Here is a 21,305-nt window from a genome sequence, read left to right as displayed (position 1 = left end):
TTTAGGAGTCTTATTGAGGAAGTGGGGGCCTAATCCGACATGATGAAGATTTGGCCTACTTTTTCTTCTGTTAGGCACAGGTCTCTGGTCTAATTCCTAGATCCTTGATCCACTTTGAGTTGAGTTTTGTGCATGGTGAGAGATAAGGGTTTAATTTCATTTGGCTGCATATGGATTTCCAGTTTTCCCAGCACCATTTGTTGAAGAAGCTATCTTTTTTCCTATATTACCTAATCTTAAGGTCTAAACTTAAGATCTCCCTGCTGTGTTCTGCTCCTTTATCATTAAAAAAAAAAGATGAATATCAAATCTACTGTAAGATTTCATCTCACAGTTAGAATTGTGGTTATCAAGAATACAAACAACAATGAGTGTTGGCAAGGATGTGGGGAAAAGGCACACTCATACATTGCTGGTGGGATTGCAAATTGCTTCAACCAATCTGGAAAGCGGTATGGAGATTCCTTAGAAAACTTGGAATGGAATCACTATTTGACCCAGCTATCCTACTCCTCGGTCTATACCCAAAGGACTTAAAAACAGCATATTATGGTAATGTAGCCACATCAATGTTTACAGCAGCACAATTCGCAATAGCTAAACTGTGGAACCAACCTAGATGCTTTTCAGTAGATGAATGAATAAAGAAACTGTGGTATATATACACAATGAAATTACTCAGCAATAAAAGAGAATAAAAGTATTTGCAGGTAAATGGATGAAGTTGGAGAATATCATGCTAAGTGAATTAAGCCAATCCCAAAAAAACAAAGGCTGAATGTTCTCCCTGATAAGTGGATGCTGATCCATAATGAGGGGTGGGCATAGGAAAATGGAGTAACTTTGGGCAAAATGGAGGAGGGGAGGGGGCATGGGGACAGGAAAGATGGTGGTATATATGTTATTATATATACTTAATTATAATTAATTAATTTTAAAAAGATGAACCAAGTATTCTACCTATCTTGCCTTATCTAAAAGAAAAATAAAAGCAAAAAAGGCCAAATGTCATTACACATATAAGTTAATGACAATGTCCTGAAAGGAGAAAAAAAGCTAGAGAAAGAAAAACTTGAAGGCAAGTACAAAGAAATGACAAAAGCTGGCAAATAGGCACATTCAAGGAGAGCGGCTCCTGATACACCCTCTCCATTGCTGAACGGCTCCAAGATCCAGCCTTCCTCCTCCTGCCATTCCTCTCCACAGCATCTCCCCATCATAACCTTGCTGCATTTATCATTTTTTATTTCTACTCCTGATGCATCTTATTTCAGTCCATGAAACCCCATATTCTCAAGCCTAGATTTACATGCCTTCCTCTGGGTCATAGAAAAACAATCTGTGGTTGAGAACCAGCAACCCTCCCTCCCAATAAACATCTTTCCAGGTTAACTAGATCTGTGTGTCTACAAGTAACATGTCCCTCTGGGTTAGGGGAGTGTTCTTTCAAAAGGAAATGCCAGCCAGGTGCAGTGATGCACTCCTATAATCCCAGCAACTAGAGAGGCTGAGGCAGGAGGATCATGAGTTCAAAGCCAGCCTCAGCAGACTAGAAGGAAATTTGCAACTTGGAGAGACCCTGTCTGTAAATAAAATATATATTTTTAAAAGGGGGTGGGGATGTGGCTCAGGGATTAAGCTCCCCTGGGTTCAATTCCTGGTACCAAATAAAAAAGCAAATGCTATCCCAGGACTATCAAACAGGAATATAATGAGTGCTACAAATGCAAACCACATATTTTAAAGTTTCTAATAGCCACATTTTTTAAAAGTTAGAACATGTGAGTGAATATGTTTCATTAATCTATCTCATTTAACACAATATATCTAAAACATTGTTAGTTTAATACATGAACAACACAAAAAATTTAAAAGGTACTTCTCAGTTCTTTTCTATCAAACTAGATCTTCTAAATCAAATATGGATTTTACATTTATAGTACATCTTTATTCAGACTAGCCACATTCAGTAGCTTAATGTGGCTACTGTAGTGATAGCACAGCTCTGGCCAGGTGAAAGAAAAGGTAAGGGAGGCCCTGGCATATCAGCAGACAAGGAAAATCCCCCACCATATAGAATCCCTCTCCCACCCTGGAAAGCACATGCCTATTGCAAAGGCAATGAAGTAAACACTCCTTTGACATTTGAGATTTTTTTTTTATTTCTCTTTAAGAAAGTTACTCAATCCACTATCTCCTTCAATATAGCATTAGAATTTCATATAATCAGAACAAAATTTTCCCTCAAGTCATCTTAAATTTAGAAATTGTTAATAATTTCTAAGAGCAGAGAATGGCCTGATGTCTCCTCTTATCATTTTTGGGCAACCAAAAGGACTCTGCAGACTGTGTTATGTAATGCTCAAGCTTCTTTTAGTGAATCCCTGAGAAAGTGATGACAGCCCATTAGTTTTATTTGCTGAGGAAGCAAGCACCACCCAGCAAAAATGCCCCATTTTTATCAGGTGCAAGGGTATATGACAGTAGCAGGTATCTGTATTTGGGACTGAGAGTAGTGTAGCTCTGGGAATTGTTTTCACTGGATCGGGAGTAATATTAGACCTTCAATTATAGCAATCAAGTGTCAAGGTCTTATGTCAGGTTTATTCATATGCTAGGGTTCCATTGCTTCTAAAGTGATATCCAAGCTCTTGACATTCTTTGAATGTTTTCCCAAAGGAATTTAATAGTATAAATTTCAAAAGAAGAGTGATAATGAGAATGGTACTGCTTAGGACTAATGAGATGGGGTTCATTTTAAGGAGCAAATTTTTTGGAAGGGCTACTGCGACTTGTTTTGAAGAACACCCTGCGGACAATCACTAATCTTTTATCTCTTTCTTAGAGCCTCTCTTAAACTTCTTATTTTTATCTTTATCTTTATGATCTTTAGTATTATCAGATCTTATCTTTATTTGAGGGGTTAGCTGATAGAAATTGATAACAGGTAAGATTTTATGTCCAGGGGAATTTTCTATTTTAAATGCCATAAAACCTTCAGAAATGAAAGAATTGAATATCTGTGGGATTTACCATGCAAACAGAGTTTCCTAGATTACCTCAAACTGCACCCCTGCCAACTCTGAAGCTGACTTGGGTTGAGAGACTAGTCTTTTCTCATTATAATTTTCCCCAGAAGGGACAATGGCAAGTTGTTTTGTTTTCAGTTGAATAAAACTTTAATTTGAAGCATATTTCTACTTGATTGTAGCTCTTGTGAAAGGTTTTTAGGGAAAAGGATAACATGAAACTTAGGATGTCTATTATTTGGAGACTGGATTTTCAAGGATGGATCATTCCCATGGTTAATTGAAAATAAATGCATATGAATTAAAAAAAAATACTTTGCAAGTATGATCCTCCTTACTCTCAAGAGGCTTCCAAGTTTTTTCACAAGCACCCGAAATTGGTCCCTTCCATCCTCAAACTCTCTGGCCAGATGACACAACATCTGTGTTCTCTTTTGAGAACGTGAGAAATGAAGTTTTTTTCATGTTTCCTGTCTTTGAATTCTAGAAGCTCCAGTTAAAACTGCTCAGACTTTCCTTTTCTTGTTTCCTCTAGAAGACAACTTGTCAGAAGAAGAGTTCTGTGGTGGTCTCCCTCCTATGGAAGAGAGTGATAGGAAAATTAGCCTCATCATGGAACTGTCGACCCAGCTTTCCTTTCAGACAGAGAAGATCACTGAGTTGGAAGAAGAGTTGGAGGAGAAGGAAAGGATAATTCAGCAGCTGGAAGACAAATGGGAGCCCCATGTTTCCCAAAAGGAGGAAAACTCTTCAGAATGTTTAGAAGAAACCCCAATTTTCTTTAATCATAGCATCCCTCCTATGGTCTCTGATTAGGATAAAGAAAAACAATAAAAGTTTATTAAGTATCCTCAAGGTAAAGTCCAGAACCCAAGTAGTCTCCTCAGTGACAAATTCAAGTTCAAGTTCATGGTTCCTATAATGTTCATATTAGAAAAAAGCAAAACAAAAAAGGTTTATTCAGAAACAAACACTAAATATTTCCTCTGCAGACAGGAGTAGTCACATAATCCACAGAGCTATAGAATACTATGCTTTTAGACATTCCTAGTAACAAAACTAGACAAATGGTGAAAGAATTTAGCATTATCTTCTTACCAAATATTTGTCACACTGCAAGGAAGGGTGGCACCCATCCTGTCCTGGTGTGTAGCTCTGTTGTGAACAGAAAGTTGTCATGGAGAGCCAACTTCAGCTGGAGGTGTTTGAGTGCTGAGGAACAGAACCTTTGCTAACAGAGTTGGTAGCCCCCAGGTGTGTGCTTTATGTCCTCTGAAGTTTATTTCTTTATGGTATACATTTTACTAACATTAGCAAATAGTACAAATGAAATAAACCTAAAGCATTTTTTTTTTTAAATAGATGAATCAGAGCCATAGTCCTTTGGGAAAAGCATTCTGGGACAGCATCTCCCTGGAAAAACACACAACACTGATTTTTCCCTTAGGAAAAAGGACTAAGACCAAAGCAAAATACAGTTTTCTATTATGATTGTACCACGTCGTTGTGAGCAGCACAAAATAATAGCAAGAAAAATAGAGCATGGGCAAAGGAAAGCTACTCTGTGATTAACAGATTAGAGGGATCATATCATAGTCCTTTTCCATCCATTCCATTCAAATGAACTATTTCCCACCCAAGGGGAGCAGCTAGACACTAACATTGAGAAAGATATTAGTACTTGATTCTTACCATTCTTACTCAAGCAAACAAATATAGCTCTCTCACAAGTAGAACTGAACTGTTGCTTCTTCAATTTACCTATTAAACAAATATTTGTCTAAACTCTTCTGTCTTCCAGGAACAGTCATACATGTTAGAAATAGAGGGAACACAAGAATCCCAACTTTTATTAGCCAGAAGTTTATAGACACGGGTGTCTCCTTAAATGTAAGGATGATTATAATAAGAAATGGGAAATTTTAAAAAGTGAGTAAGCATTGCTTTAGTAGAGGTTTTCATATTTACCAAGCAAGCATGATCAGTAAGAGAGTACACTCCTGGCTTATGGAATATGGTTCAGGAATACGTATTTTAAGAAACACAGGTGGTATTCTGGTTAGCATGTTCCAGGAACTTCATTTTAAGATAATAGGTTGGGGCTGGCCTCACACAGAGCTATTACACTTTTGCTTCCAGACTAATGGACAATGCTCAGAAGGAGAATTGCTCTTTGTGAACCAGGATGAGTCTTTTATATCATTTAATTAGTATATAATCTGATGGTGGATCCTGGCTACCTACCTACAAGGCAAGGCAGAGTCCAAACTTGATTTTTTAAAAAGGAAGTATTTGAGCTATATAATGACTATGAGGTTCAGTACAACAAACAAAACAAAAAATGGGTGTTACCAGTAGTTTCTATTTTCATACTAAGCTACACTCTTCCCATATTTGTGTATAACCTTAGTTTCACATGTAATAGCTGCAAATGCATACAGATGCAGTTCAATATCAGAAATGAAACTAACTTACACCTCACTGATCATGAATATGCTCCTACCCCAGAAAACAGTTCAAAACACTTCTATGCCCTTTCTATGGAGTTGACCTCAGCCCCTCAGTCCACTTCAGAAAACTTTTCTCTCTGGTCCTTTCTTCTCACCTCTCTAAACCCCATGATCTCCTTGGTCAAAATTCACTATCTTCTCTGTCCCCAGCTTGATGTCCTAGCTCAATGTCCATGTCCTGACCACAGTTCCTGACACTACAATGATGCTTAGGGTTGACACTTCTTTACATTGTATTTCTGAGAGGAACATTAATCATTCCCTTTTGTTAAGAGTGGAACATTTCTAAGCCAACTATCACCTCCTCACAATTCAGATGTGTTATTATGGCTAACCAAGTTTCCATTTCTTTATCAAATACTGTCTTAATCCTGTAGGACATTGGAGATGGTAAAAAGGGAAGGTAGGAAGGAAGAGAGAAAATCCCGTCACATCCCAGATAGGCCCCTGGTAACTAACTTCTAGATAATTTCCCCGATCAATGCCCTGGCTAGTCCTCACCATGAAAGCTGCCTTATGGTGGAGATAAAGTAACAGGCAAAGCAGATCTACTATTAATAATTAATTAAGCCTGTCACCTGTACATGTAGGCAGACCAGCCACCAAAGAAGAAGGCATCAAGAGTCACATTACACTGCCAAGCCATCTTTACAAAAAATTGATCTTGATTCAGGTCTAAGTTATCTCCAAATTCAAAGTTAGGAAGAGATTTGGTCCAACAGCAAATAGACTAATCTCTACTAGTGATATTTCAGTAACAAAAATTCTTTAGGTGTTCAGAGAAGGAGATACTGGCCTCTGAGCAATTTCTAAGGAGAAAAATTCACATTTGCAATTGAATCTTTGTTAATGCATGCTCCCAAAGTTCATTTCCATTTTCTGCTATTCCTCCAGGAAATTGAGTAGTAAGCTGCAGATTGTCCTAATCACCTGGTTCAAACAAACTAAAAATCAGATTATGGTACACACTGTAAGCTGAAAGTTCATTTTCTTAGGAGCAAGTTAGAATCGCAAAGGAATCCACTGACCTTTAAAATATCTGGCATAAGTATCATGAGGCAATTAACATGCTGATGTACTGGGTTCTTAATGAAAATTTAACAAATCATCAGGAAACATCTGATTTTAAAATAACTAGAAATCCTGGGGAAAAATATTGAATGAGTAACTCAAGCCATTCTCTAATTTTCTGAAAACTTTTATAGAAATATATGCAGAGTTTTAATTCCACTTTTTCACCAATCATTAACTTTTTTCAGAGAGAAAGTTAAGATATATGTGATATGTCTCACCAATTTAAGTAAATGTTGAATTTAATGATCATTTAATTACTGTATGCTTAAATGATTAATATGTTTGTATGCTTCCAAATATATTTGCAGCAAGCTAAAATTATAGCAATAGACTTACTTTATCTATCTATCTATTTATTTATTATTTTATTTACTTTTTGGTACCAGGGATTGAACCTAGGTATGTTTAACCACTGAGCCATATCTCCAGCTCTTTTTGTATTTTATTTAGAGACAGGGTCTGTCTGAGTGCTTAGGGTCTTGCTGAGTTGCTGAAGCTGACTTTGAACTCGAAATTCTCCTGCCTCAGCCTCCTGAAACTTTACAGACATGCACCACCTCGCCTGGCCAGCAGTAGACTTTAAAGATCAGCAGAAAATGAAGTCACTGGAGGAACTGGTCCATAAAAGTGAATGAAGTCCTTCAGGATTCAATTAAGTAAAGGTAGAAAAACTAACAATATATAATACACTCTGTCTAAATGCATTTCTGCAAAATAATGAATCCTATCAAATTATAATTTTATGCTCCTCTGTGCTCACTCCAAAATCCAAACACTTTCTTCTATACTATGCTGAAGTAAAGAAATTTTGATTTAACTAAACAAATGGAGAAGTGTGGATAAATGTTGCAGGCCTAAGTTGAAATAATATTTACTTGGCAATTATCAAATATAAGGTCTGCAAAGACAAAACTATTCCAATATAAGAAGACATTTTTAAAAAAAAGGACTTGGAAAACTACAAGCTTGAAATTTAAAAAGTCTGACACTAATAATTTTAAAACATTAGTGCTGGGGAGTGTAGCTCAGTGGTTGAACCCACGCTTGGCATGGGTAAGACCTTGTGTTCAATACTCAGAACCAAGAGGGAGAGGGAGAGGGAGAAGAAGAGGGAGAGGGAGAAAAAGAGGGAAGGAGGGGGAAAGAGAAAGAGAGGGAGGGAGGGAGGGGGAGAGAGAAAGGGAGGGAGGGAGAGGGAGATAGAAAGGGAGGGAGGGGGAAAGAGAGAGAGGGAGGGAGGGAGGGAAGAAAAACAGACAGACAAAAAAAAGAAAAATTATAAAGAATAAGTAATAATTATTATAATTTCTCCCTGGTCTTACAATTAAGATTTCCCTGATGCAGGACAGTATTCCTCATAATAAAAGAGAATCAAATTCTAGCAGGAAATAACCTTAAGAAAAAAAAAATAAGTACACAAGGACAGAGTTCATAACAAAATTCAGTGTTGGCTACAAAGTTTCCCACGTCTAATGAAATTAGCATTTTTATGGTAAAACAAAATAAAAACAGTTCTATTCCCATCTTCCCAGAGAAGTCATTTCCATTTTCAACAGCATGAACATGTGGTAGGATGACTTCAATTGTCTGGCCATTTCCATCTGTGAGAGCTATATTTGCAGGGCAGGGTATGCAGCTTAGTGGCAGGATACTAGACTAGCATATGCAAGGTTTGATCCCTATAATAACCAATTTCCTTTTTTTTTTGTTTTGTCTATCAAATAATGACCCTTAATGCTCAATTCCAATAGTATGTAATTCATCTATTCTTGGATGGAAAATCACATAATATGTGCTATAATAACTCTTGAATCCATTTTCCTGAAATGTCACAATAAATTTCACCTACAGTTTGTTATCTGCTATCACCTTTTTCATAGAATGTTGATATCACAGAATGGGAAAGAACTAGCCCATGTCACGTGTGATACAGTTATTGATAACAGTGAGTTACAGTTAAAAGATAGAGGCTTATAATATAATCCTCAGCCTAAGAATAAAAAGGGGTGTCTTACTGCCTAACTGCTATTGAAATGAATTGGGTTTGGTGATGGTGAAGAAAACAAGAAATAGCTATATGGGATGCCCATTGTCTTCTTAGGGTCCTGCATTTACTAAGCATATGCTATGGATATAAAAATGTAACTCATATTTTCATAGAAATTTAATGAAAACAATTACAAGTTGATCATTTTATTTAATCCTCATAAAAGAGGTTTCAGCTATACCACAAATCCCAAATTTCTAACCAGGAAACACCAGAACTAGGGCCTATTGCTACCAGGCAAGTACCCTGCTCATCACTCACCACCCTGTGAGCTGTACAACAAAGATCTTCATTGTCTGTATCTCTTTTCTCAAACCAGCCTCCATCCCATTTATAGGAAAATGGTTTTCCACAGGTACTTCTCTCTCTCTCTCTCTCTCTCTCTCTCTCTCTCTCTCTCTCTCTCCCCCCCCCTTCTCTCTTTCTGGTATTGGGGATTGAACTCAAGAGTTTCTTAACCACTGAGCCACATCTACAGTCCTTTTTATTTTATATATATATATATATATATATATATATATATATATATATATATATATTCCTTAGGACTTCACTGAGTTTCTGAGGCTGGCTTTGAACTTGTAATCCTCCTGCCTTAGCCTGGCCCCCTGAGCCACTGGGATTATAGGTGTACACCACCATACCTGGCACCTTCTTTCTCAAATTCCATTCACAATATGGGTCAGAAAAAACCTGTCCAGATTCTACTGATCAACTTGTTTAACCTGGTCATATAGTATTTTTGTTTTTGTTTACTCATTGTGTTTCAGTTTGTTTTGTTTCTAAAGCAAATGTTTTTAAGAAGGGTAGAAATGCACTCTACAATTTGCACAGCTGCCACCTCCATTTTCTATTACCTAATCTCTGGCTGCTTAAGACATATATCTTACTTGCCCTGCCCTATAGGTAAATGGCTTTGTAGTCCCTGTTTCAAATACAATTGTACACTATGTTGTAGGTATCACCACAAATTGCAGTGTCTTTAGCTATCAATTCATAGGCTAAAATATACAACACATTCAATGTTAACACATATCCCCAGACCCACTAAGTCACTAATCAAGGGTCCACTACATCTTTCTTGTTAGTCCAAGAGAGATGCTAAGTCTTTTTTAATAAGTGCACGCAGAAAGGCTTCTAATAGTAAAATGTAACTTTATCCACACTGTAAGTACAAATGAGCCGTAAGTGATCACTACCAGATCTGGCATTTTCTGAAGGAAGGAATCTTCCTCATCAAATGCTACTACTCACTTATCTGCAGACCTCCCTTTGAAGAGAAGCAAAAATGATCAGTTAAGTGCACTTACAAAGATTGTTGGTTCTAGCTCCAGATAATTTGTCATCAATTGAGATGAAAATGTAGGCAATCGGGTCTTCTTAATTTAGTACATTAATCAATCATGTTTTAAATTTAAAAATCAAAGTAAAACATTCTATCACAGTTTATTCTAGAATTCTGTGACTTGTGTGCTTCCCATTTACAAGAGGAAAAACTGACTTCTAGAATTAGAGACCAGAACAGAGTTCAACAAACTTGAGCTATAGGCCAAATCTGGCTAATACTTAACCTCTGCATGGCCTAAGAGCTTAAAATGCTTTTTGTGTTTTTAAATGGTTGTACAAAATTTTTTTTCAAAGAATAATTTCTTTGAAATTATAATGTAATGATGAAACAAACATTATATGAAATTCAAAATTCATTGTCTATAAACTAAGTCTTACTGGAATACAGTCATACCAATTTTTTAGGTATTATCTCTGGGCTGTTTATTGTTATTTGAGTAGTTATGACAGAAACCTACAACCAACAAGTCAAACATAAATGTTATCTGGCTTTTTACCAAAAAAAAAAAAAAAAGAAAAAAAGTTTGCTGACCCCTGGTCCATAGCAATGAAATGAAAGTCATATAGCTAATAAGTTTCAGAAGAAGGTTTGAGTCAGATATTCTTATTCTATCTTGGATATTCCTTGTGATCTAAGTACAGACCCTTTTATACAGATTAATATTTGACATGAAATTATAAGAAAATATACATGCCCAGAGGTCCCAAATCTCACTAAATTTTGACTAGAAAACTAAGTTTAGAGATCTTTTATTATTCTATGACAGAATGCTTTTGCAAATTATTAATACAGTCTTCTCCCTGTATTTATCCCATGCTATTCCTGTTTTCTTCCCCTCCCCAAATTTAGAGAAATCCAATGAGGTATTTTTATTTTATTTTACAAATCCACCATGTTGGTGAGCCAACACCCCAGCCCACCCTTCTCACCCTGAACTACTGCAGCTCAGAGAATGACTGTCACCTCCTGTCATGTTGTGACTGCCCACCTGCTCCCCCAACACCTCTACCCTTCTACTCTGGTAGGTTCAGGCCTCAAGAAAAGCCTCCCTTTTAACTCTCCTAAGCACAGCCACCCCCAACCATGGTATTTATAAAACTTTGTTAAATGCTTGGGAATCATCAAGATAGGGTACAAAACCCACAGTTCGTTTAAGTTACTCACAGATCTATACTTAAAATTTCAAATTCTTGCTTTGTTCTCAGCAGATTTCCATGTGACAAGTACCAGCTCAGCTACTACCCTTGGCTTTTCACTACAAATACCACATTCCTTCCCCAGAAAGCAAAGCAGGTCTCCTCTTCCCCCATCCCAAAACTGTTGATGTTGAATTCCAGGGTGATTAATAGTGACAATATTCTCCTTCTGGAGAAAATTTCATCCTGTCCACAGGGTGTGGTCTGACCTCATGGACTCTAACCATATGTCCTGGAACCTGAGTTATTCAGTCTTAAATAACATTTTCTGTGGCATACCAACAACCAACCCTATAAATATCCCTATTTAGGAGCAAATATTCTCTACATGCACTGCTTTACAGACTTAATCCCAGTCTGTGCATGTATGTTCAGATATATGGTGACTTCATTCTTAAGAAGTAGGTATTTGCATTCCCATCATTAAATGATCATTTTTTTGTGTGATTTACAAAAAGTAAAATTTCTCCAGAGATGCATTAAAGTGATAACTTTAGAAATCCAGCTGCAGGATCATTTTGGGTGAAATTTCCTATTTTTTAAAAAAATAGATTAATAGCCAGAGTCATGGTACCCTCATTTACTTCACACATATTTACTGAGTACTTAATATGAGATTGTACACATTATATGCTCTATCCAAAATGTCAGATGTCTAGATTGAGACCAGATTTCTATATAATAATAATAGAGTTTCTTATTATTTCCTCAGAGATGTTTATTATAACTTCATTATTTTCCAGTGCTACAGACTCAATCCAGGGCCTTGGCATGCCAGGCAAGCATTCTGCCACTGAGCTAAGCTACATCTCCATCTCTATTATAATTTTTACATTTGTTAAGTAGTAGGTTTACAAAATGGCTGGCAAAAAGAACCAGGAGAGAGAGAGAGAGGTTTTCCTTTTATAAATAGATTTGGAATTGGCTTGCAGGATTTTTGTTAAGCCCTCCAAGGTATGGATATTCTCGAGAGGATTAATGCTATTCGGAGGAGGAGGTGACTTTCCTTGGTCATGTACCACCTGAAGCTGAGATTCAGATGACTGGAGGAAGGTCTAGGGATGGAAAAGGGGACTGTGGCTCCCATTATTCTCCACCTCACCCCCAGCATAAACAAAGATGCAAGGAATTTAAATAATTCTGATTATTCCCTAGGAGTTTTTCAATCCTACTATTTTATCATAGAAACTTGGACCTATTTCATAAAGTTGTTCTCTAGATGACTTATCATTGCAACCTTTAATAAATTGAGATCCTGAAGAGAAAAAAAATTTTTTTCTTCCTTTTAGGTATTTGCTTCACAATTTTAATATACAGCACTATCTCCTGAAAAGTCAGAATGTGCATGAGTCAGGCTAAGGCTGTGCAAGGGGCACCTGAAATGGAGGGAGTTGACTCAAGCATCAGACCACACTGTCAATCCCTTAGTCCCATGCAAACACTGAAACCAGATAGGCCTCTGGAGTGATGTATAATTTGAGAAAGCATAGTCCCATCTGCCACCATTTCAGTAACAACTGGAGAATTCCATGCTTCCTAAAAAAAAAAAAAAAAGGAACTAGATTTACAAAGAAAGCTGTGTCTATGCTTAAATTTCCTTTCTTTAGTAATTAAAATCAGAAAATAAAATATTTGCATTACAAATCAAACACATGGAAAATCTCTTTCAGAGAATGAACCCCAAGAAACATCTGTTCTCATTAGTACTAGTGTTAAACTCTAAAGGCCTGAAATATTTGTGATCCCCCGCTCACACACATACCCAAGGAAAGATGTGGTAAATCAAAGTTCCAGCAAACATTCTATTGCTTTAGTGAACTCTCCATAGGAGTAAGTCTTTGTAAGAAATGAGAAATATTATGTTACTATGTGGGAAACAAGGATACAATTTTTTTAATTCTTAAATTTTTCCCCCTTGGTACTTCCCTAGTCAGCCTTCTATGTTTGAATAAATTATGGTATTTTTCAGATTTGTCAAGTAGACACAATTAACAATAACAAAGATTAAGCAGGGAATGCCAATTTGAACTCTTATGTGTGTGTCCTTCACCTAAGTTAAAGAAAAGAGAGAATTAAACATCTGTATTATTTCTAGTCAGCACTAATGACTGGTTTGATATGAGTTTGGTGGAATTTTCCCCACAATGATGAGGTTGATTAGAATTTTCCCTAAAATGAGGCAATTTAGGAAAGCACAACAGATGCTCATAGAATAGATGCTGCCTGTCTCCTTCTCCTTCTCCTTCTTTTTAGCAGTGATGGGGACTGAACCCAGGGCCTTGTGCATGCTAGGCAAAGCAAGTGCTCTACCATTGAGCCACACTTTCAGACCCCTTCTTCTTTCTTTTCTGATGATTGAAGTCATGTTGGAGAAAAGGAGTATTATGGGAGCTTTATAAAATAAGTAACTTAATTTTCCTCCCTGTCAGAGAGCACTTTACAAAGCTCTACATTCTGTTTCTTCAATAGAGTTATACGGAATTGCAGTGGGTTGGATAATAAAATGGTAATAATATACATTTCACCTTGAAAGTAACTCATACTTGATTAAGAGAACTATCACTAACTTTCACTATTTGAAAATGTGCAATACTTTCTCATTTCCAACAGTAGATTTTGATAATACACACACACACACACACACACACTCACACACACGTTCACATACATGATATATGATATAATACCTTCAGTAACCACTAGAAGAGCCACATAAAGAAATATACTAAATGTGATACAGGTAAACCTAAACTGAATTCTAAAAAATGTTAGACCCAAATAGAGGCAAGAAAAAGAAAACAGAGAAGTTAGGGAAACCTAGAGAGGACAAACAAAATAAGAAATAAAATGGCACAATTAAATCCTATCATCGCAGTAATTACATGTAAATACAAGAGACAGAATACATCTAAAACTATTACCACATATACTGCCTAAAAGAAATTCATTTCAAATATAACAAAATAGGCAGGTTGAAAATTTAAAAAGGTAAAAAGATACATTTTATAAACACTGATCAAAGGAAAGCAAGCATGTCCATTAGTATCAGATAAAGCAGACTTCAAAGGGAAATCACCAGAGCTGGAGACGGACATAATATATGATAAAATAATCAATTCACCAAAAGACATAGCAATGTTGAATGTACACACACCAAACAATAGAAATGCAAAATATGCTAAGCAAAACCTGACATAATTGAAGGGAGAAATAGTTAAGAATTTTAACAACCTTCTCTCAACATTCATAGAATAGCTAGAAAGAAAATCAGCAAGGACATAGAACTCATCAATAGAACTCATTTATCAATAAGATCTAATCAACACTTATAAAACTATTCATCCAGTAAGGGAAGAACACACTGTCTTCATAAGTGCCTGTGAAACATACGCCAAGACAGACCATATCCTGGGCCATAAAACAAATATCAAAAACTTAAAAAAAAATGAAATCATATAGAGTGTTCTCTGAGCACAATGAAATCAAACTAAAAATTCAATAGTAATAGAAAAATCTCCACTTGGAAATTAATCACACTTCTAAGTAAGCAAAGGGATTAAAAAGTCCCAAGAGAATTTTTCAAATACAATGAACTGAATGAAAATAAAAATTTAACTCTCAAAACTGGCAGAGCCTTGCTAAAGCAGTGCCAAGAGAGAAATTTATAGCATCAAACATGTATATTATAAAAGAGGAAAAGTCCTAAATCAATAATTAAACTTCCATTTGAATAACTTTGAAAAAGAGGAGCAAAATCAACTGAAAGCAGGAATGAAATGACAATGGTAAGAACAAAATCAATGAAGCTGAAGCTGGATGTGGTAGTGCTTGCTTATAATCCCAGTCCTCCTCAGCAGGAGGTTTGCAATTTAGAGAGGCCTTAAGCAATTTAGTGAGACCCTTTCTCAAAATAAAATGTAACCCAGTGGTAAAACAACCTTGGGTTCAATCCATAGTATTGAAAAAAATTTTAAACCAATGAAATTGAGAACAGAAAAACAATAGAGAAATAAAACAAAAAGTTAATTTAAAAAAATAAAGGCATGGTTGACAACTTTCATAACACTGACATGGAAAAATGAAAGAAGATGCATCATAGTATATCAGGAATAAATTAGGAATATCAGTCAACTTTACTATGGACAGACATACATGAATTCACCACAGTGAATCTCCACATCATGTACTAGGATCATAATTAGAATAAAGATGTACTTCCTGTTTGTATAAATATGTCAAAATATGCTCTACTGTCATGTATATCTAAAAAATTTTTAAAAATCAAATCAGGTATATCAGCAGACATGAAGTGATGATAAGAGAATACTGGGAACAACTGTATAAAACTAAACTTAATAATTTAGAGAGAAATTAGACCAATTCTTCAAGAACCACAAACTATCATAACTCAGTCAATAATAAAACAAATCATTTGAATGACTCTAAAAAAACCTGAATTAATTATTTTAAATCTCAGAAAAATAAAACTCCAGGCTCAATAGTTTCACAGCAAATTCTACAAAACATTTAAAAAAGAATTGAGACCATTTCTATATATATATCATTTAAAACACAGGAGCATGTTAGAGTTCTTCAGAAAAACTAGGACAAAAAAATGTATATACATATATAGATCATTTAATCAACATTCATAGAATACTCCACCCAACAAGGGAAGATGGAGAAGTAGAACAACAATATATATATATATATATATATATATATATATATATATATATATATATACAGGCACATATCCAACTATACATATAAAATGCATATTTTACATACAGGGGTGGAGGAATTTATTTTAAGGAATTGGCTTATGTGAACTGGCAAGTACAAAATCCGCAAAGTAGGACAGCAGGCTAGATACCCAGGGAAGAACTGAAGTTACAGTTCATATCTCAAAAAAGGCTGCTGACAGAATTTTCTTCTTCTTCCAAGGGAATTAGTTTAGGTCCACCCAATTATGGAAGCAGATTATTAAATTTGATTTACTCATTATCTACTGATTTGTATGTTAATCTCATCTAGAAAATACTTTTAAAGAAGCATCTACAATGTTTGATTCTGGGTTCCATGGCTTAGTCAAGTTGACATGGCTTAATACAAAATTAACTATAACAAGGAGAGAATACTCCTTTTATGAAGCAAGTATTATACCAATACCAGAACCAGGCAAAACTAAGGCAAATATGCCACATGAACTCAAAAATTCCTAAGCAAAAATATTAGCATTATTATTCAGCAATAATGAAGATTAGTTATGTATCATGGCCAACTGAGGTTTATTCTAGGGATGCAAGACTAGTGAAATGTCAAAATTCATTCAAAGTAACCTACCATATTAATAAGCCAAAGAAGAAAAATCAAATAGCCATATTAATTGATGCAGAATAAATATGTGACCTAATTCAATGTCCTTTCATGATTAAAAACTCTCAGAGAATTTGTGATAAAGGGAAACTTCATCAACTTATACTCTTCTGAAGAACTTGTTCTCAGATTGGGGATAGAGCTCAATAGTAGAGCACTTACTGAGCATTTATCTAGCATTCATGAGGTCCTCAGTTAAGTCCCTAGCACTACAAAACAAACAAAAAAACTTATTCCCTTAATACTCATAAAGAAAACTTACAGGTAACATTATACTCAGTGACAAAAGACCAGATACCTTCCCCTAAGATTGAGAACAAGTCAAGGTTGTTCAGTTTCACTATTCTCATTCAATATAGTCCTAGAAGTTGAAGCCAGTGCACTAAGGCAAGAAAAGGAAATAAAAGGAGTGGAGATTGGAAAAGAAAAATAAAACTGTCCTTATTTGAAAATTTGTAGAATTTCCCAAGCCTGTACCAGAAAAATACCCTACAACTAATAATTGAATTCAGCAAGTTTTTAGGAGACACTATAGAAATTTAAAAGCTAATTATATTTCTGTAAAGTAGCAATGAGTCTGTTTTACAAATATCAAGTTTAAAAAATGCATTATATTATCATCACTTTTTTAAAAATTATGCTTAGGTATAAATCTAACAAAACATTTACATGACTTTGTATGCTGAAAAAATTACAAAATGCTAATAAAAGAAATCAAAGAAGATTGAAATAAATGGAGAAACTTGTTGTTTTCATGGATCAGAGGATTCAACCGAAAGGTATCAACTCTTCCAAGTTAATATATAAGTTCAACACTATTCCTATAAAATCACAGTAAAATTTTGATAAACATATTGAAAAGATTATTCTAAAATGCACATTAAAAGGAAAAATAACTAGAATGTCTAAATAAGTTGGAAATAACTTAATAATATATAACAACTTTCCAAAATTAAGCACCAAATCCAGGAAATTCTAAGTATATGAAGTAGAATAATACCAAAATGAATCCATAAAAAAAACTAATTCACAATGATGGGTGGGGTTACCTAGGGAAGAAAAGAGTTACTTTAGGTAGAAGGAAGTGAATGGAGGGGAGGGGGTTGAAAAGAGTAGAATAAAACCTTATGTACACATATGACAGAAGGTATGGTTATGAAGGGACAACATGAAGTTCCTTGTGGTGATGGAAATGTTCTGAACTTTGACATTATCCTGGTTGTTATTCTTTTTTTATTTTTTTAGATGTTGGGTGGGACTTTATTTTGTTCACTTATTTATATGTGAATAACCTGTACAACCAGAAAAAAATGAGAAATGATACTCCATTGATGTATGACATATCAAAAAGTGCATAAATGCATTCTACTCTCATGTATAACTAAAAAGAATAAAAAGTAAAGATTCAAAAAAACCCTCACATGCTTACATTTATCATACTCAAAATGAAAAAAAATTTAAAAAGCAGACACAAGGTGAAATTCTTGAATGAAGCCAGAAGATAAAAACATCTTACCTATAGAAAAGCAAGGGTAAGAACTGCATTGGACTTCCCAGAAAGAATGCAAGGGGAATATTTAAAGTGTTGAATTCACGGAACCAAGTCTGTAATCATAGCTACTCAGGAGGGTAGGGCAGGGTTTGGAGTTAGAGGGTACCTCGTGCAACACAGCAAGACCCTGTGTCAAACAAACAAATGAAGGTGCACCAACATAGAATCTATATCAGCGTTATTCTTCAAAGGTGAGTGAGAAATAAAGACTTTCTCAGAAAAGCAAAACCATGCAAATGAAGGACAGATCTATGATTATCAGGTACAAGGGATGGGAAGACAGAAGGCATGGTTATGAAGGGACAACATGAAGTTCCTTGTGGTGATGGAAATGTTCTGAACCTTGACATTATCATGGTTGTTATTCTTTTTTTATTTTTTATTTTTTTTAGATGTTGGGTGGGCCTTTATTTTGTTCACTTATTTATATGTGGTACTGAGAATCGAACCCAGTGCCTCGCACCTGCCAGGCAAGTGCTCTACTACTGAGCCACAACCCCAACTCCCTCCTGGTATTCTGTAGTTTTGCAAGCTGTTACCTTTGGGTGAAACCGAATAAAGTATACAAGATATGTCTGCATTATTTTCTTAAAACTGCAGGTGAATCTACAATTATCTGAAATACAAAGTTTAACAGAAAAAATAAACAATATACTCCAGGGCTTTCAGGATTTTTTTTTTCTTAATACTACTCTCCTCCTCCTCCTCCTCCTCCTCCTCCTCCTCCTCCTCCTCCTCCTCCTCCTCCTCCTCTTCTTCTTCTTCTTCTTCTTCTTCTTCTTCTTCTTCTTTTGTGTGTGTGTGTGTGTGTGTTTGTGTGTATGGTGGTGGTTGTGGTGGTAGTGCTGGGAATTCAACCCAGGGCAATTGTTCCTTCTCTATCCTGAGGTTGATAATGCTAATAAGCTATCATGGGCTATAAGCAGATGGCACCCCTGCAACAGGTGTCCATTTCTGTGCCAGACTCACACTGGCTTCCTGCTACAGTTGTGATTCATCTTATCTGGTTCTGAGTAGAGACAAAGTGTGGTGCTTATCTCTATGTGCACAGAGGGTCTACAGATCTTGGCCTGGCTCCCATGGAGTATCCTGGCATCTGTTTACTAACAGTGGCCCAACCCCTACCAATGATGTAACCCTTCTCCTGCCATGATACCTACATATCCCAGTAGCTGTCCTCAGCTTGTATCTCTAGAGACTTGGGGAAACTTGGTATGCCTTTGCCCATAGCTTAAAGATTTAAAGATTTAAAGAGCCTGGCAAAAAGGGCAAACCATTGAAATTAGTACATTGGGACTGGAGATGATCACAGCACTCCTGGGAAGCATCTCACAAAGAGTGCACATTGGCAATGCTCCGGAGACACGATCCCTCCCATGACCCGAAGGGCTTTGGCTGGTGGCCTTTGGCCATCCATGCTGCATACAACTGGACTTAAATGATAATACTAACATAGAGACCTTAAGGCACAAAACTTTCTTTGAAAATACTTAATCACATGCATGTTTCATGAAGAAAAAGAAAAACACAGATACAAAAGAAAAGAAAGTGGATCCAAGATGGCAGGCCAGAGGGAGGCAGCATTCTGTGTTGCCCCATGACCTGGTACTCAGGTAGTGAAATTCTGTTTCTCTGCAAGAGATATTGCTGCTCCCATGCAGGAATCACGGCCACCGTGCCCATGCAGGGCTCCAGGCCTTAGCATCAGAGTAGATCTCCCAACTACACGCCCACACAGGGCCACGTGCCCCAGCAAGATCATCAACACCCTCACAGATCTTTCGGCCACCCACACAAGCAGAAATCACCAATTACACTCCCACACAGGACATCCAGCAGCTACCTATATAAAGGAACTCCAGCAGCCACTCCCATGTGGACCCCTATCTACCAATGTGGTGCTCCCCTGGTCATCCCCATCTTGGGACTCTGCAGCAGCAGACATAGTACCCTAAGCACAGTAGCCTGCCTACACCTGGGAACTTCACATAGGCTCTGAAGACAGCCAAAACCACACACTGCATGCCACAGAGCTCTCTCTAAATGTCCAACACTATCATCTGGCTCCTCCCATTCGACTCAACACCTCATGGCTGAAATTAAGCACCTCAATTTTAGGTCATCTTCATCACCAACTGGGGACAACTCTCAGTTTGGAACTTCGTCTGGCCAGGTACCTGGTTTCTAACTCCACCTTTTCCCCAGCAGCTGCTAGCCCAGCATACTGACACCCTGGTTACCTTCACCATCCTGAGGGCAGAGATACCAATAATAACAGATGACCCCACCTACTGGATGAGAAGGGAATCAGAAAAGATACTATTCTCCCTCCCTCACATCCCCCACATATGTGAAACCAAGTAGGATTTTGAGGACTGGGACGTCTGAATAGTATATTACAGTTGTGTTATATATTATTCTTTTTTTGCTATTTTTTACTCCAATGTTTACTCTCTCTCTCTCTCTCTCTCTCTCTCTCTCTCTCTATATATATATATATATATATATATATATATATATATGTGTGTGTGTGTGTGTGTGTGTGTGTGTTTTATGTACCCTACAGTCTTCCCACTTACTTGTCTACCTAAGATTACTTCCTCTCTATTCTCCTGCTACTAACCTTCTTCTTTAGATTTCTCTTCCACACTTCCTAAAATAAAATAAACCTATATCCTCACCTCCTACCTCCTCAGCATATCTTCCTACACCTCACCCCCGGTTCTTTGTCTACCGTCAAAACTGTAAACCCTTTTACAAATCTATTTATTATATTGTAGATAATAATCAAATTCACCATTTCTGTACATTGTGACTAAACTGTAAACATCTTAATAGCAACTACTTGTTTTTAAGGTTGTATAATATTTTTTTATATTGGGATCTGGTAACATTGTCCTTCACCTCAAAGGAGAGGTATTGGAACCCTACAGGGACACTATAAGCCTATAGGATAAAAACAGTAATGCCTTGGATCCACAGTGCTAGAAGGGAAGACACACAGGTAACATGAAAAGACAAAGGAGGAAAGTACCCCAAACAAATCAAAATACCACATTATTAGAATCCATGGCCAGCACAGCAGAATAAATTAGAGAGAAGAAGTTCAGGATGTACATAATTAAAATGTTCTATGAGTTAAAGAATGATATAAGAGAGCAAATATAGGC

General features: G+C 36.4%; 1 protein-coding gene across 1 annotated transcript in view; it reads left to right on the top strand.

The window, feature by feature from the left end:
• The window catches only part of LOC144254161 (coiled-coil domain-containing protein 192-like), a 195,212-nt gene extending 191,081 nt beyond the window's left edge, over positions 1–4,131 (top strand). The window contains exon 6 of the mRNA XM_077797111.1: positions 3,565–4,131. Within this exon, the coding sequence (XP_077653237.1) occupies positions 3,565–3,845 (281 nt within the window). The 3' untranslated portion in view covers positions 3,846–4,131. The remainder of the gene's footprint in view (positions 1–3,564) is intronic.
• The last annotated feature ends 17,174 nt before the right edge of the window (positions 4,132–21,305 follow it).

Source organism: Urocitellus parryii, chromosome 1, assembly GCF_045843805.1.
Source record: "Urocitellus parryii isolate mUroPar1 chromosome 1, mUroPar1.hap1, whole genome shotgun sequence".
Lineage (NCBI taxonomy): Eukaryota > Metazoa > Chordata > Mammalia > Rodentia > Sciuridae > Urocitellus > Urocitellus parryii.
The sequence above is the reverse complement of the archived record's forward strand: the minus strand, read 5'-3'. Positions and strand labels throughout refer to the sequence as shown.